The sequence below is a fragment of the Lycorma delicatula genome, chromosome 6 (genome assembly GCF_047948215.1).
Source record: "Lycorma delicatula isolate Av1 chromosome 6, ASM4794821v1, whole genome shotgun sequence".
NCBI classification, from domain to species: domain Eukaryota; kingdom Metazoa; phylum Arthropoda; class Insecta; order Hemiptera; family Fulgoridae; genus Lycorma; species Lycorma delicatula.
This window is the reverse complement of record NC_134460.1, coordinates 118,130,056-118,149,225: the sequence shown is the minus strand read 5'-3', so window position 1 is coordinate 118,149,225 and position 19,170 is coordinate 118,130,056. Positions and strand designations below refer to the sequence as shown.

Genomic DNA, 19,170 nt, shown 5'->3' with positions numbered 1-19,170 from the left:
CTAGAAAAACCAACTTCTTTGGACTGTAAAAAATTTTAATGTTATAAATTAGTTTTTTATAGCCTTAATGGTCACACTTTTTTGGTAATAATTTTAATGTATGTAAAACATATTATATCACTTCAGTTACAATTTATTGATGTAAAAAATTGTACCATTTTTTTTTTTTTTATTTGGATAAAAAATTGAAATTTTACAAACAAAATAAATTGTTTTATTGTCTTAGATTTTCCCCAAACTTCTAAAGAAAGGTCATGTTTTTATAATCTCTTATGTGTGTTTTTATTTACATTTATTTGTAATTTCAATATGATTTTATCAAATTTCTAATATTTTACTATTTACAATAAGATAACCATATGATTGATGAATGTTTGATCCCAGTATTGATAATTAATATACAACGATTAAATAAACAAAGTAATTGTTAGTGACTTAAATTTGTGTAAAAATTATTAATTTAAAATGTAATAATTGTAATATAAAATTAATGTATGTAATATTAACTTTAGCTTTAGTTCAGATATGGCCTTGCATTTGTATATATATATATATATTATACAGTACAAAAAAGTATATCAGGATTTTAAAGCTTAACTTAACTTTAGAATTATCTTAATTTTGGAATTATAATAATAAATCATATAAAATAAAATGAAAGAAAACGCATAGTTTTTCTGTACAAGTATTGAATGGGAGTACCTTTTGTCATACAGAATGCATCCAACCAATAGGAGAGTTCATCCCATATTTCAAGTAGCATGTCTCGATTAATGGAAACGTCAAGTGCTACAATCCTGTGCCTCAAATCGGGTAGATCAGTAGATAGTGCAAGCACATTCATTCACAAGATCTTTTAAAAAACTTCAAAGGAAAAAATCATTTGAGATCAGATTTGGTGACTTTAGAGTCAGTCACAAACAAGCTCTGTCATCATCTGACCAGCTTCGTGATCAGTCTAGTTTGTTGGGGAAAAATATCATTCAACCAATCCTATGCAGAGTTAAGTCAGTGAGGAGGTCCACCATCTTGTTAAATAAAATTCTCTGGTCCATCTTACATTCGAGGAAAGAGCCATGTACACATCATATCCAGATAAGCAACTGCTGTTACACTTGCTTCAGCAAAAACAAATGGCCTGTAAACTTGTTGTTGGTATATCACGCAGAAAACATATAATTTTGGGGAGTCCGCATTATATGAGTTCATGGAGATTTTCTGTTCCCCAGATATGGACATTATGTGTGTTAACTTTTCTACTAAGATGAAATGTTGACTCATTACTAAACACAATATCATCAAGAAAGTCATCCTCATCTTCATGTTGGAAATTTCAATTACAAAGTCATCACAAAAAGCATAGTCTTTGTCTGTCTGTCTATCTGTAGAATTGAATGCCTGTAACAACTAAACCATGTGGACACATATGTAAGTATTTCCTTAAAACATTCCACATTGTCATCACCAGCATTGTTTGTTCACAGCTGAGCATCCCAGCAGATGCTTTAGGACTTCATAGGAAAGACTCTCTGACATATGCAATATTTTCTTCAGACACCTTCAATCATCCTGCACTATTTGTTTTACAGACATCCGGTCATTGGAAACATATGCATGTCTTCAACAAATTTTATTATCACTTGTAGAATCATAATTAGACTTTCTATGAAACACACATTCAATTATAACTTTAGATTCACATTTAGCAAACTCCAAAACACAGAAGGCTTTCTGTTTAGGAGTCACCAAGTTTGCTAGTGGTGATATCAAGTGGAATCAATCTATGTACCTACTCAGAATTAAAACTGTCCTTTTCTGCTCTTTGATTCTAGGCTTAAATTAACATTGTACACCTCATCCAAGAGATATTATAAGAAATTAAAACCCCAACATTATTTTTTGTACATAATGATATAATGTATCATAAACAAAGTAACTGTTAATATAAAATGACTTAAATTTATTTAAAAATAATTAATTTAAGATGAAAATTATTCCAGTATTAAATTAAAGCTATAATAAATTATTATTATATAAATAAAGGAAATATAAATATTTATAAATTGAACACATCTGTACCTCAAAAACTACACATTTTAGGAAAAAAGTTTTTCAATTTCAAGAGGGAAATACGTTCACAACCTATGTTGTCCTTGATAAGGTTAAATAAAGGTAATTTCGAGGCCAACTTAATTTTTTTTTTTAATGTGAACCTATATTTTTTATTGCAGCATCAAATTCTTTGCAAAATAATTAAAATTTAATTTCAGACTTTTTTCTAAAATTGATAGTTTTTTAGTTATTCATCTTCAAAAATGCTGTAAGCCTATAAATTTGTGATTTTAGTTACATTAGGGGTGGCCTAGCTGAGAAGTTATATCCAGCTGATGTTAAATTTTAAATAAATGACAATCAATGCTGTCAATAATGAAGAAGTAGAAAAGGAAGTTGAGCATGAAAACACCAGCGAATGTTTTAAAATAGCCTAAAAGTGAAGTTCAAGTTGCAAATGACATTTGTCTAAGTGAGTGTATCATCAGTGTCTTCAATTAATTTTTTTTATTACTTTGTTATTCACCAAGTATTAAATTAATTAGTTATTGTTTATTGGAAATTATGGAATGATTTACAATTAGAGAAAAAAACTGAGGTAATTTTGCTTTACAGAGATTGCCACTGAGATGTTGATCAGAAAGTATGTTTATATCATCCTCCCTGGTAGGAATCATGCTTCTATGTACAGAATTGTAAAACATTTTAATTAGGCTGAAAGTGTGTGGGCAAAAATAGGAACCATCAAAATACTGTGATAGCAGAAAACAATGAAATAGCGATGGCTGCGGCCATCAGTAATTCATTGTTTTACAGTGACATTGTAGATCTTCATGTTAGTTCAAGAAGAATTTTGCATGCTCCAGGTTATTAAAATCAGTGTTCTGAGAATATTAAAACGCCTGAAATTCCATCCGTACCACATTTCACTGCATCAGGAATTGCGTGGCAATAACTTTGAATTTAGAGTAGCATTTTGTCGATGGGCACTGGAAAAAGTACATCTAGATAAAAATTTTTTCGTAATGTTTCTATTTTCCAACGAATCTGATTTTACTTATCATGAAGCAGTAAACAGACATAATATGCATTATTGGGCAGTGCAAAATCCACAGTGGCTAAGAAAAGTAGAACATCAACATCCGTGGACTGTCAATGTTTAATGTAGAATCATAGGCTCTACATTAATCGGACCACATTTTTTCAATGGAAATTTGAACAGAGAAAAATATGTAGATTTTCTAAAAAATCAGTTGCCTTTACAGCTTGATGAACTACCCTTGGAGAAGAGAAGAATGATGTGGTTTCTTCATGATACCTGTCCTGCACTTTATTCAGTTATCAGCAGAGTAATTTTGGACTGCAAATACTATGATCGTTGGATTGGTAGAGCTGGTCCAGTTCATTGGCTTGCTTGTTCCCCTGACATTACTCAAGCAGACTTTTTTTTATGGGGTTACCTTAAAGAAAAGGTTTACCTAAAAGTACCAACTACCCTTGAAAACATGAAAGTGTATAATAAACGTATGTAGAGATATCAAGAGAGAAACTCTATTATATATCAAAAAGTGCATAGAAGTAGAAGAATATTTGTTGCTGTAATTTATGTAGAGTAAGTTTTTGTAATTATTTTAAATAAAGAGCATAAAAAAAAATATCAGTAATTCATTAAACTAAATATTTTCATAGAGTTGACATAACTGACCAAATTGTGCAACACATGTACAAAAGTGTGTACCGGCTATGTACCATACTGGTATGTACTATTTGATAAAAAAAATTCATTAAAACGTAAATGGATTTTATTTAGGTTAATCCTAATTGATTGTTTTTTTATTTAAAATTAACATCAGCTAGATATAACTCGTCAGCTGGGCCAGACCTAATGAAACCAAAAACACCAATTTATACACCTACAGCATTTTTGAAGTTGAATAAATAAAAAACTATCAATTTTAGAAGAAAAAGTCTGAAATGAAATTTTAATCTTTTTTTGGAAAGAATTAGATTCTGCAATATAAAATATAGGTTCTTATTTTAAAAAATTAAGTTGACCTTGAAAATTACCTTTATTTGACCTCATCAAGGACAACATAGGTTGTAAATGTATTTCCCCTTATATTGAAAAACTTTAATAGGAAACATTTTTTCCTAAAATGTGTAGTTTTTGAGTTATAGATGTCTCAATTTAAATAGACCACTCTATATATGTATATACAACAATTTACCATGAAATTCCCATAAAAATTTGATTTGTTTTGAATTCTCATAAAAATATATGAACGGGTTTTGAACTTTGAATACTTGTAAAAGTATAAAATTTAAATTTTGTTTCAAGTATTATTTTTCTTAATCTTAGCAGTTAATCTTATGACATAATAGCATAAGAAAACACTCATCAGGGAAATGTCAAAAAAATGCAATAACTAAAATGTTATGATGCTGTTGTTTATCATCATGAAGAGTGAAGTAAAAAACCAAATAGCCAGGAAGTTTTAGCTTTAAAGGTTTGATAATGATTTTTTCCAGTAGTTATTGAGGTATTTGCAAACACTTTGTCCCCTTTCATCTCTCTAACCAATATATAAACCCACATATTCACTGTGACATCTTAATTAGAGTAAAACTAAACATCTGAAAAAAGCTGATTGTCCTGAATTATTTTTTTCAATGTCTATTTTTATTGTATGTCTATATATATTTTAGTAATATTCTTTCTATACTATGTAATCAATAAAAATGATACTGTTGGAAGTAGTATACCCTTTACTTCCTATGAAAACCCTAAATATGGCAAATATTCCCCTAGATGTTTTCATCAGGTTCTTAACATTTTCATACAAGAAATCTCTTATTTTGCTAACTGTAATTAAGTAAAATGAATGCTTTTTATAGTTAATTAAAACTGACATTAAGCATTTTCATTAGCAATTTGTAATTAATATAGTACAATTTAGTCTTATATAATTCATAAATTTTTCATCTTTTATGTTTGTGCTTTTTCAACATTTCTGAGGAACTTACTTATTTCTTTTTTTTTGTAATAGGAATGCAAAACTGTTATTTAGTGTGTAAGTACTGTATACGAATGTTTTTTTTTTATCTTGGTTTAATTTTGTTTTGGTTAAAATTATCACAATTGACAAATTATGGATTATCTCTCTATGTATGTTATAGGTTACACTGGCCAAATTGTTTGAATTATTCGCTGATGATGAATTACCCATTCAGTATACTATTATTAAAAGTAGTTTAACAAAGAGTCTTAAACAAGGCACTGCTATAAAAAATGTTCCTAAACTGATGTCAGATTTTTATTTTAGTATATTTCATCCTATTAATCATCTATCTTTAAAGGTATATTAATTATATTTTTAATTTAAATTTTTAATATATATATAATTCAACTTAATCCACCCAAGTACAGATATAAGACAACTGTTACCTTACTTATCATCAGTCGTGTGATATTTATAAAATTACATGTTAAAAGATTAAAGTTTCGATCATATGCAAGAGTATATGAAGTCGTTAAATAAAATATATTAAAAACAAAATAAAAATAAACATTTTATCATGTATGTGGCCAGCCAAATACTGCAATACTCATATATACATATAAGTATAAATAAAACTTGATCCACCAAGTACAGAATAAAACTAAATTTTTAGGTAAGATGACACTTACATTATATCATTATATATACATAAGAGTACTTACACAATTTTCTCGCATCTTCATTTAATCCAAACTTTTAATTGTTCACGTAAAATTACATGTTATAAATACACATCAACAAAATAAAATCTTGATAAATACAATAAAACAAATTTGTTAAAATTTTAGATATAAACTTTAAAATTAATTCAAATCAAAATGGAATTAAAATTAAAACATTTTTTCCCCTTTAAATTTAAGATTTAAAATCAAAGTTAAAACTTAAAAATTCCATATATAAAAATATATCATTAAATAATAAAAATATTAATTAAAAGTTAAAATGATAAATATGTTAAAAAAGAATGAATATGTGTGTGGTTTGGCTGTGTGGTTTTGGTGAAAGTGCTCTTGTGTATGAGGGGTGTCCGAACAGTAATGAGAATTTTGAAATTTCACGAGTTGTATTAGTTTGATTCTCAGGATTTTTTTTGTTGTATTGGAAAACGTGACTGAAAAGTATCTTTACATTTTTAACCATATTAGATGTTTAGTTTGTTGTCAGCTGTCAAAAGGATAACACTTGTTTTGGTACGATCGGCGATTTTTTATTTGTATAAATAATGGATCAGAGAATTTGTATTAAATTTTTCTATAAGAATAGAATAAAGTGTAGCAATATTTTAAAAATGTTAAATATTGCTTTTGGTGAGTCTGCTGTGAGTAAAGCAAGGGTTTACGAGTGGTATAAGCATTTCTAAGAAGGTCATGAAGATGACAAGCTCCCCGGATGCCCCAGCACATCAACAACCAATGAAAACATGGAAAAAGTTAAAGAAATGATTATGAATGATCGCCGAATCACAATCAGAGAATTCGCTGATGATGTTGGGATATCAATTGGCTCATGCCATGAAATTTTTTCAGATGTTTTGGGTATGAAACGTGTGACAGCAATATTTGTTCCAAAATCGTTGAATTTCAAACAAAAACAGCGGTGAATGGAAGTTGTACGGGAGTCACTAAATTAAGTCAACGATGCAGAACTATTGAAATGTGTCATAACAGGTGATGAAACATGGGTTTACAGATATGATGTTGAAACTAATGCTCAATTGTCCCAGTGGAGGCATTCTGGATCACAAGACCAAAAAACGCTCAACAAGTACAGTCAAATGTGAAAGTTATGCTCAACGTGTTCTTCAATTTTAATGGCGTAGTGCATCATGAGTTCTTGCCAGAAGGTCAAACTATCAATAAGGATTATTACCTGCCAGTTCAACGTCGTTTGCGTGAAGCAATCTGAAAAAAATGCCTGGATTTGTGACAATACAATTCATAGCTTTTGATAATGCACCTGCTCACACTTCATTATTGCTTGTCAAATTTTAGCCACAGACAACACTGTAATGATACCCCAGCCACCATATTCACCAGACATGGCTCCCTGTGACTTTATAGCTAAGATTAAAAGCGAATAGCTGAAAGAGCTAAACATTATTCTAAAGATCGAGTTCCAGAAGTGTTTTGGAGAATGGAAAGAGTACTGGCATAAGTGTATAATATTTAATGGGGACTATTTTGAAGGGGATAACATTAATGTAGACAAATAAATAAAATTCTTTCCAAAAAACAAAAATTCTCATTACTTTTTGAACACACCTCATATATATAATGATATAAGGTTAGTGTCATCCTAACTTATGTAATTTTATTCTGTACTTGGTGGATCAAGTTATATTTATTTATTGTTGTATCATAGTACAGAGGAATATGAATCTTAAAATTGACTTTAAAAAAATTATTATATATATATATATATAAATAATTTTTTGAAAATTCTAACAATTAACATATTGACCATGTGCTAAAAATGAATATAATTGAAAAATATTGTATTTATAAATTTAAACAAATAAATGAAATTATGAACCAGCAGATCATATTTGAAAATGATGTTTTAATTTAAGACAGTGGGTTGTAGCAGTTGGCAACAATAATTACAAACATAAGATATGTGATATTTAATTTTACATCCAGTAATGGCAGTGTATTTGTGTTGTTATTGCAAATTTTGTGGTTATTAGTCTGTTCATGTTTTATAAATTTTTTTTTATATTTTTTTTGTCATTTGTTTATTGTAATTATAGAATTGTGTACCGACTGATGATGCGTGATCCCACAAAAGTCAGCCATTGGTGTTAGTTTTTTTTTAGGTTTTTCTGTTACTGTGTTTTGGTGGTTAGTTTGTTGTTTTTGAATGTATATGTTATTAGAATGATATATATTATACAGAGTGGCCGGGAAGTCACCATACCTCCTAAAATTAGAACTAAAAATTTGTAATGAGATATAAATGAAAAATGCAATATAATATTGAATTATTTTATTTATTCACTTGATACATAGTATTGAATATAATGGTCCAGAGGATCTGTGTGTTCGCCCTCATGTTGCAAGCACAATTCTATATCTCTCCACATTCTCTGTGACATGCGAGAAAGCATTTCTGCTGTTACATTACAGAAAGCATCTCTCACAGCTTCACACAATTCCCCATTTGTGGTATAGCGACATGCAGATACTTACATGTAGATACATGTAAGTATCTGCATGTCGCTATATCACAAATGAGGAATTGTGCCTTGATAATTCCCTGTAATAAATTATTTGCTGTGGTGAAATGAGGACTTTTTGGCGGCCATGATAACAGAGCTGGTGATGCTGGAGTACCGCAGTCAGTCCAATATCCTGAAAATTTTTCATTCAGAAATGCATAGACTGATAGAACAAAATGTGCAGGTGCCCCATCCTGCTGTTACCATACTTATTCCATGAGATCCTTCTCTTGAAACTGTAGTATTAACCATGCCACCAACATCTCTAAATAAGTTTGTGCATTCACTGACCCATCAAAAAAATATGGACCAAACAAATGACAAACTGTCATTCCAGCCCATATCATGACGTGCAGTGAATTTCATTCTAACTCTGTCATGTAATAAGGATTTTCCTTTGCCCAAAATAATACATTTCTGACATACGAACTACAATAAATTGCACATTCATCAGTAAAAATCACCTTTCCATGGTGCACTGCAACGGAGAATTTTTGTAATAAAGTCTGACAGGATGCAGTACAATGTTCCATGTCTGCATCTGAAGCTCATTGACGATAGCAGACAAAATGGCTTAACTTTCAAGTTCTTTTTCATATGGTCTTGCATTGTTTTCCACAGCATACAGAGTTCAGCTGACTGTTTACGAGTTGATTTCATTAGGAATTGTTTGATGAAAACTGCAACAGCAGCACGTGTTTCTAACTGCATTAACTTTTGTCCACTTCGCAGCCTATCTTTAACACTGTTTAATTTAAATGCACATTTTTCCAAGGCAACATTGTTGCTTTTTGCGGTGGCGGCTTATTAAAATGTTGCCGAAACATATCACTAATTAGCTTCATTGTTTGATTTGTATGTTGTTATTCATGAACCCATATACTTGTCATTAATCGCTCCTGAAGATTGTAACTACTCGTGTCAGCCATTTTAGCACAACTGTTTTTTACTCAGGGTGTGTGACGTAAAAAACTGTTGCTAACCAAGCCCAACAAAAATACTGTTCTAAACACATATCGTAATTCATATTTTTTTTTAACTTTAGGGTCACAGTGACTTCCCAACCACGTGTGTGTGTGTGTGTGTGTGTGTGTGTGTGTGTGTGTGTTTTAACATATAAAAGTGTAATTATTGTACTTATATCATCAGTATTCATAATTTCAATTACTCATACTTTAACCAGTTGCCGTATAAACAGTAAAAATTTCACTTGTAAACTTTTTATATTATGGATCATTACAATGATAAATGGCTGCATTTTAATGTATTAATCTTAATATAGTGAAAAACTTTTAATGCAAAATGACTCTAACTTTAGAATAACTAAATTTAGATGTAAGATAAAGTGAGATGAAGATATACAAAACAAACTGATCAGTCATAAACTGTATTAGATGTATTTAAATAATGTAATGGGTAGCATATTTAGTGTGTAAGTATTTGTATCACTCCTCAAAAACATTTCAAGGTAAAAAAAAAATCCCTTTCGGCACGCCGGAAGGCGAAGGTAAATTTCATCATTGCTAAGTAGTGGATAAAAAAGATTTCCACCTTAAAGTAAGAAAAACTTCAAATTTATTCCGTACAACAATGGTTGCATATGAAAACATGTTTAGCATATGACAAGTCCCACCTTCTTACAATTCCAGCAACATTTTGGTCATCCCATGCTGTAACGTTTGGTCAAAATTTGTTTCAGATAAAAGTTTTAGGTAATGTTTAGAGAAATAACTACCACTTCAATTGCAATTGCTTCATCAGGCATTGCAGTGACCTTGCTTGTTGGTGGGCAGACTGCGCATTCAGCACTCAAGTTGCCATTGAACATTCACACACATCCAGACACAATTTGTAATATATATAGAAGCATTCAGGCATGGCTGAAGTTTTGAGAAAATCCAAAATTATTATCTGGGATGAATGCACTATGGCTCACAAGCATTCACTTGAACTTTTGGTAGAACACTGAAAGATGACTTCTGGTATAAAACCAGAAGTAATGCATTTCTGTGGATTTTTTTATAAATATTAAATATACTACCCAACAAATGAATTTTACTAATTTTGGATTAGGAAATGGGACACTTAATCAGTTAGAATGCTTCTATTAAAATTTCTAAATATATTTCATTTTTTCCATGAGATTACTATAATTTCATGAAAAAACATGATAAATATAAAAAAAGTAAATAATTGAAAATTTGTAGACAGGATGCCAGATATTTCAAGTACGAGAGCATTGCAATAAAATCTTTCAGATTTCCCTATACCAACAACATTTCTCACTACTCCTTCAGTATTAAACATATCAGTCTTAAAAGTATATCTAATTCTGGTTTGAAATAAAATACTGGCATACTGTAATATCATTAATTTTATTGAAGTCAAATTTCATCAAAGATACTAAGTTCCTTTTTTACATTAGACATGTTTTTGAGGAGTGATATCAGTGCTTTTTTTTTAGCAGAGTGTATCAAAATGTATGAAATTCAATAATTTGATAAGTGAAGGGAAATGACTGATTATACTTTTGATATCTATGAATTTGTTTAGTTTTTCATTTGAAAAAGAGAGGTATTCCTTTTTTTGTCAGTTTCAATTAGTTTAGCTTTTAATCCTATTTCTTATTTTGTTTTATCATGCATGTGTAATGCCCTTTGTCAAAAGACGTGCCAGATTGAAAAATGGTGCTCATTACTGTATATAATTGATCTTCAATTTGACACAATCTTACTTTCTACTTCGATTAGATTTTCAATCTCAGTATTGCGACGACTGGTGGTAAAAATGTGAAACCCATATCCACTAGTGGTCAGATAAAATTTAATTTTTTTCAGACTTGATTTGGAAAAAAATTATTTAAGGATTAACAATTGATAGATTGAGATAATTTCAACATTTAATTAAAAGAACACATTCTACAGTTTCTTCAGGTTTTCTCGATTAATATTCTTCAGACAATTCACATTTAAATGTGTAACAAACAGAAAACAAAACAAATTATTTTGAGAATAGTTAGTATCTTTTTTCTGACTTTTTTTGTCTGGTCTGGCAATTTCATTGACCTACCAGACGTATCAACATGACTGGTTTTTTATCTTAGTTTAATTTTGTTTCGGTTAAAGTTATTAATTATTTATTGAAACTTTTTCTTCCAAAAAACCCTTTCTTAGCAGAATAGCAGCACCTTCTTCAGTGGAATAATCAGTAGAACTTTTTTTAACGACATCCATCTTAAAAATGTTAAAAAACCTCTATATATTACCTAATAATATATTCAGTCTTCATTGTGTTTTTTTTTATTTATGTTTTTTTAGCAAATTTAGTTTATTAAAGTCTTAGTGTGAATTTTAGATTCTGCTGTCTTTATATGTGTGTGAGTTGACTTACAAAATTTCATTCTGTTGTTGATTATAGTGCCTGTGTTGAGTTACTCATCAATATTACTCATCATTATTATATCTGTGGGTGAATGTATATCCAGTCTGTAAATTTAGTAGTAACTTTGAATACTACAATGGGCATTTGTGAAGATTTTTTCACAAAAGATCATATTGCTTTTATTAATGTCAAAGTTCTGATTTTTTACCTAGGATTATCAGCTCCCCATAAATTAATAAAAAATTAAATATTATAATATTTTACCTATTTTTATTATTAAAATCCATTCTAATGGTAATTAAACAACTGATAAATGAAAGAGTTTTAGAATCTCTTGCACTCCCAACTGTTAAAAGTGAAATTCATATCAGACCATATGCTATGTAATGGAACAATGGCTATTTACGCTTTGTAATATCAAAGAAGATAAAAAAATATGATCTTATCTACTGTAGAATTTGTACTTACCACCAGTACCTTCAAAAAATTGAAATATCACAATATTTAAGCTATTCTTCAAAATCTGTTCAACTTCGAAACCTGTGAAAAATTTAATAATGTTAAGAGATTTGGACCGCCTTCCTCACTTGCTAGTCAAAACTTTCCTAGCACCTTAATATTTAAATTAACATTAATTGAAAAAATACATGGTGTTCCAATACAACTAAAGTAAAGAGGGGAAAACCCCAGTATAATCATTTTAAATTATGAAAATTGAAGGATCTCTCATTTAATAAAGTGTTGAGTAGGAGAAATATAAAAGAGTGAATATTAATCAACTATCATTTATGCAAATCATTTCTCATATTAAGACTATAGATGTTTTACATGCTAATTGTTAATTATAAATTATTCTCTGCAGGATTTAATACGGTTGAAATTCTACAGTAGTGGTTTTGTGAATGTTATAATTTAGTGAAGGAATGTTTGTTTTGATGTTGAGTAAAGTTGCCATCCATTTTATAAGATATGTGCAAAACAATTGTTAAACAGTTTATTCAACTGTTTAATAAAGTATTTTAAATCCTTACAAATGCTACAATAGATGAGATCATATTTTTTTATCTTCCGTGATGTTACAAAGCATAAATAGCCATTCTTCCTTTACATAGTGTATGGTCTGATATGAATTTCACTTTTTATATGAAACAGAGTTTCAGTGAGAATCTAGATTATATAAAAAGTAATTAATTCTATAAAGTAATCTTTATTGAGAGATTTTATCACTCGCTTCTCTTTTTAAGAAAATTTCTGAATTTAAGTACTTTTTTTCAGTCTTTGTTTAATGATTTTCCACGTTTGTTGAGTGTATCATCAGATGAGTGCGTCTCTGATGATATATTAATAAAGTGTTTTGTAAACACCTGTAAGCATAATGTAATACCTTTATATGATAGAGTTAATATTACTGACCACACTTGTGAAAGTGGATATACTACTGTCGTATCATTATCAGAGTGTCAACCTGCATCATGGATCATAAAAGCTAGAGGTATACCAGTTTTTTTTTTTTAGTTTTTTTTATTAAAACAACTTTCATCCATTTGCTAATTATTTACAGTTAAATTAGGAAGTTCTAATGTGCAATAATCAAAAATCTATCATTGAACTTCTACTACAAAAATGTTTACAAGTAACATCAAAGTAAATTTTTTCCATGTCAAAATTTCTCAATGATATGTCCAAGATGTCTCTTAACACCTATATAAATGTATGTTACGGATTTAGTACATACTTTGAACATTTATATACACTTGGGCTTAAAAATTATTTAATCCATTGAATCTGTGTACACGATTATACTGAATGGACAAAGCTATGTGTCTCCACATCCTCCTTGACATGTTGCAGAGTATCTTCAGAGTTATGATAAGAAAGAATTCCTCCAGACTATTGTCCAGTTCTTCATCTGTTTATCAATGTTGAGATATACAGGCCTTGATTATTCTCTGCATTGAGTTGTCGAATGTGGTAAATTCAAATCTTTGCACTGATCATTTCGATGGGACTGTTGATGCTTATGAACCACAGTACCAGCAGTCTGGAAATTGTTAATTTATTAAATTCCATACTCAAAGAGCAAAATGAGTTGAAGCCTCATCTTACTATAACCAGACACATTGCATGATATCTCTCTCTTTAAGTTGAAGTGCTAACCATCTTTCCAACATTTAAAAATAAGAATCTCCATTCACATAATCTTCAAAGAATATGTGAAATTTAAAATCAGTAATATTTAAAATTAGTTCTGATAATTGAATTGTTTGTTGTCATTACTTATTTCTAAGTATTAATTATGTACATTTTATTGTGTTTAATAACAAAAATACGAGGGTCAGTCAAATATAAACTGAACTTTTATCTTCACGGCTCAATTATGAACATGAGTAGGCTAATATGGAAGGATATTGATGATGGAAATGTGGGGAGGGGATGGGCGCTCTAGCTGCCTCAGAACTTATGTTCTCTGGTCATTTCAGACTAAAAGATTTCATCATCGATGTGGAATCTCTTACTCTTTACCATTGATCCCATTGAAATGATCAGTACAAAACCCCCTGACTTTACCAAACCCAACAACTCATTGCAGGGAACATTGATACTCATGTTCAGCACCTTACAGTTGATGAAAGTGCTTGGAAGTAGCTATCATTCATGGAAGTGCCCATTCCATTATCAGAAATAATCTTGGGTTCCACAAAGTCTGTGCAAGGCAGGTTCTGACATTTTTTTTACCCAAAATCAAAAAACAGGCACAACACCAAATTCTCCAACGCCTCCTGAATTTATTTAGACATGGGGGAAATAATTTTTTGCACTGAATAGTCACTTGTGATGAGACATAGATCCTTCACTACACTCCCAAGTCAAAATCTGTGAGTATGGCATAAGAGTAGAGGTTCTGTGAATTCAAATTTTTTATTAAATGACAGTAAACATGTAAAATATTGATAACATTTTATTTCAGAATAAGTAGGACTTCTTTTTATAGCACATGTTTTGTTGAAATATTCCTGTTTATTTCATATATTACAATTATGTAAATCAATATTTCTGATAGATTAATCGATTAAACTCGTAATAAATATTACCTAGATTTTTTACACCAAAAGATGTAAAGGCAAAGATATGTCCATCAGCTGGAAAATTCTTAAAATCTATATTTTGGGAGTGAAAAGGTATATTGCTTGACGTTTTTTCCGCAAATGTTGCACTGTCAGTGCTGTATACTACTTCCAGCTCTTGGACACAGTGAAAACTGCCACCAGGGAACAAAAGTTACCATTAGTTAGTTATAGATATGATTCTCCTTCATGACAATACTAAACCTTGCACAACAGTTAGCACTCAAGTTGAACTGGAAAAAATTTAGTGGGGAAATGTTGGAAAATCCTTTGTGTGGTCCAGATTTAATTTAAGGAAAACTATCTAGCCAAACAATAAATATGTTTCATCTTATTATTCTCTACTAAGAAATATTAGAAACAAAACTTCTATTTACATTTTTTAAATATAAATGAAGGTCAGAATACTCTGACCTCTGTTAAAAAAGTAAACTGTACAAAATTTTTGAGTTTAAATATCAATGATATGCTAAAACTGTAAAAAATCTAGATATAATTTATTTCAATGTTAATGAAACAATCTATCAAAAACACCACCAACTTACATAATTACAATATGTAACAACATGTAATAAATAGGAATATTTCACCGTAACACCATGTACATTAAAAAGAAGTCCTACATATTCTGGAATAAAATTTTTACATGTTATAAATCTTTTCTTAAACGGCCGTATCAACATCACTCAGTCCTCTGAGTACTGCGCAGCTGAAAGCAATGGAAAACTACAGCTGCTTTTTTTCCAAGAAAATGTGGCTCTCTGCATTTTCACATAGCAATAATGGAGGCGCCTTCCTTGGTAAAATATTCCGGAGGTAAAATAGTCCCCCGTTCGGATCTCCGGGTGGGGACTACTAAGGAAGGGGTCACCAGAAAATTAAAAAAAAACATTCTACGAGTCGGAGCGTGGAATGTTAGAAGCTTGAAAAAGGTTGGTAGGCTAGAAAATTTAAAAAGGGAAATGGGTAGGACAAATGTGGATATAGTAGGAATTAGTGAGGTTCGGTGGGAAGAGGTAGGCGACTTTTGGTCAGGTGATTTTAGAGTAATTAACTCAGCTTCAAATAATGGGCAGGCAGGAGTAGGTTTCGTGATGAACAAGAAGATAGGGAGGAGAGTGGAGTATTTCAAAACGCATAGCGATAGAATCATTGTAATAAGGATAAAATCAAAACCTAAACCGACAACGATTGTTAACGTCTATATGCCTACAAGCGCCCATGATGATAATGAGGTAGAGTGTGTATACGAAGTGATTGATGAAGCAATTAAACACGTAAAAGGAGATGAAAATTTAATAATAGTTGGAGATTGGAATGCAAGCATTGGAAAAGGCAAGGAAGGAAATATAGTGGGTGAATACGGGCTGGGCAAAAGGAATGAAAGAGGGGACCGACTTATAGAATTTTGCACGAAGTATAATTTAGTAATTGCCAACACCCAATTTAAAAATCATAATAGAAGAATATACACTTGGAAAAAGCCAGGCGATACTGGAAGGTATCAGATAGATTATATCATGGTTAAGCAAAGATTTAGAAATCAACTCGTTGACTGCAAAACTTACCCTGGAGCAGACATTGATAGCGACCATAATTTGGTGATAATGAAATGTAGATTGGGGTTTAAAAACCTGAAGAAAAGGTGTCAGATGAATCGGTGGAATTTAGAGAAGCTTGAGGAAGAGGAGGTAAAGAAGATTTTTGAGGAGGACATCGCAAGAGGTCTGAGTAAAAAAGATAAGGTAGAAAATGTAGAAGAAGAATGGGAGAATGTTAAAAAGGAAATTCTTAAATCAGCAGAAGCAAACTTAGGCGGAATAAAGAGAACCGGTAGAAAACCTTGGGTTTCAGACGATATATTGCAGCTGATGGATGAACGTAGAAAATATAAGAATGCTAGTGATGAAGAAAGTAAAAGGAACTATCGGAAATTAAGAAATGCTATAAACAGGAAGTGCAAACTGGTGAAAGAAGAGTGGATTAAAGAAAAGTGTTCAGAAGTGGAAAGAGAAATGAACATTGGTAAAATAGACGGAGCATACAGGAAAGTTAAGGAAAATTTTGGGGTACATAAATTAAAATGTAATAATGTGTTAAACAAAGATGGTACACCAATATATAATACGAAAGGTAAAGTCGATAAATGGGTGGAATATATTGAAGAGTTATACGGAGGAAATGAATTAGAAAATGGTGTTATAGAGGAAGAAGAGGAAGTTGAGGAGGATGAAATGGGAGAAACAATACTGAGATCTGAATTTAAGAGAGCATTAAAAGATTTAAATGGCAGAAAGGCTCCTGGAATAGACGGAATACCTGTAGAATTACTGCGCAGTGCAGGTGAGGAAGCGATTGATAGATTATACAAACTGGTGTGTAATATTTATGAAAATGGGGAATTTCCATCAGACTTCAAAAAAAGTTATGATACCAAAGAAAGCAGGGGCAGATAAATGTGAAGAATACAGAACAATTAGTTTAACTAGTCATGCATCAAAAATCTTAACTAGAATTTTATACAGAAGAATTGAGAGGAGAGTGGAAGAAGTGTTAGGAGAAGACCAATTTGGTTTCAGGAAAAGTATAGGGACAAGGGAAGCAATTTTAGGCCTCAGATTAATAGTAGAAGGAAGATTAAAGAAAAACAAACCAACATACGTGGCGTTTATAGACCTAGAAAAGGCATTCGATAACGTAGACTGGAATAAAATGTTCAGCATTTTAAAAAAATTAGGGTTCAAATACAGAGATAGAAGAACAATTGCTAACATGTACAGGAACCAAACAGCAACAATAACAATTGAAGAACATAAGAAAGAAGCCCTAATAAGAAAGGGAGTCCGACAAGGATGTTCCCTATCTCCGTTACTTTTTAATCTTTACATGGAACTAGCAGTTAATGATGTTAAAGAACAATTTAGATTCGGAGTAACAGTACAAGGTGAAAAGATAAAGATGCTACGATTTGCTGATGGTATAGTAATTCTAGCTGAGAGTAAAAAGGATTTAGAAGAAACAATGAACGGCATAGATGAAGTCCTACGCAAGAACTATCGCATGAAAATAAACAAGAACAAAACAAAAGTAATGAAATGTAGTAGAAATAACAAAGATGGACCGCTGAATGTGAAAGTAGGAGGAGAAAAGATTATGGAGGTAGAAGAATTTTGTTATTTGGGGAGTAAAATTACTAAAGATGGACGAAGCAGGAGCGATATAAAATGCCGAATAGCACAAGCTAAACGAGCCTTCAGTAAGAAATATAATTTGTTTACATCAAAAATTAATTTAAATGTCAGGAAAAGATTTTTGAAAGTGTATGTTTGGAGTGTCGCTTTATATGGAAGTGAAACTTGGACAATCGGAGTATCTGAGAAGAAAAGATTAGAAGCTTTTGAAATGTGGTGCTATAGGAGAATGTTAAAAATCAGATGGGTGGATAAAGTGACAAATGAAGAGGTATTGCGGCAAATAGATGAAGAAAGAAGCATTTGGAAAAATATAGTTAAAAGAAGAGACAGACTTATAGGCCACATACTAAGGCATCCTGGAATAGTCTCTTTAATATTGGAAGTACAGGTAGGCGGGAAAAATTGTGTAGGCAGGCCACGTTTGGAGTATGTAAAACAAATTGTTGGGGATGTAGGATGTAGAGGGTATACTGAAATGAAACGACTAGCACTAGATAGGGAATCTTGGAGAGCTGCATCAAACCAGTCAAATGACTGAAGACAAAAAAAAAAAATAAATAAATCTTTTCATGTTTACTATCATTTAATAAAAATGCTGAACTCATTGAAAACAAAATGAAAATTTTTTGTAGGAATTAGTTAAATAATTATAATATATACTTTCGTTCCAAAACAGAATCATTTCTGATTGAAACTTTGTGTGACCTTGATGACAATGGTGGTTGAAGGATATGCAAAAAAAAATTCAAAGTAAAAGATTACTCAACTGAAAGACTTACACTGTAAACAGCTACTCAGTAGTTTCCAGAATTTGATTGTGGCCTATGAATCAGCTGTATTAGAGTATTATCAGCTGTATTAGAGCTGAATCAAGCTGTACTTCTTGTTTGCCAGTGACCCAACTGTGGCATTGTGCAGTATAGATCTGTGATTTTTTTGTGTTTGTGCCACTTTGCAGTTCTGCAGTGAAGTGAATATGAAGACATTAAAGAGCAAGAAATTCACCTCAAAGCCTCTCTCAAACTTACATGCATATTCACTAAATGCTTATTCAAGTATTTGGTGACCATGTTTTAGGCCAAACACAAGTATATAATGGTACAAGCATTTTAAAAACAGACAACAGTCATTTAGACAAGCTT

The 19,170-nt window shown here is 30.9% G+C and overlaps 1 protein-coding gene across 2 annotated transcripts in view; it reads left to right on the top strand.

The window, feature by feature from the left end:
- LOC142326167 (tRNA (guanosine(18)-2'-O)-methyltransferase TARBP1) overlaps positions 1-19,170 on the top strand; it is a 60,325-nt gene that overhangs the window by 31,695 nt on the left and 9,460 nt on the right. The window contains exons 7-8 of one of the 2 annotated variants that reach the window (XM_075368418.1): positions 5,230-5,409; positions 12,985-13,201. In XM_075368418.1, coding sequence (XP_075224533.1) covers positions 5,230-5,409; positions 12,985-13,201 — 397 coding nt within the window. The remainder of the gene's footprint in view (positions 1-5,229; positions 5,410-12,984; positions 13,202-19,170) is intronic. The other variant, XM_075368420.1, reaches the window with a different exon arrangement.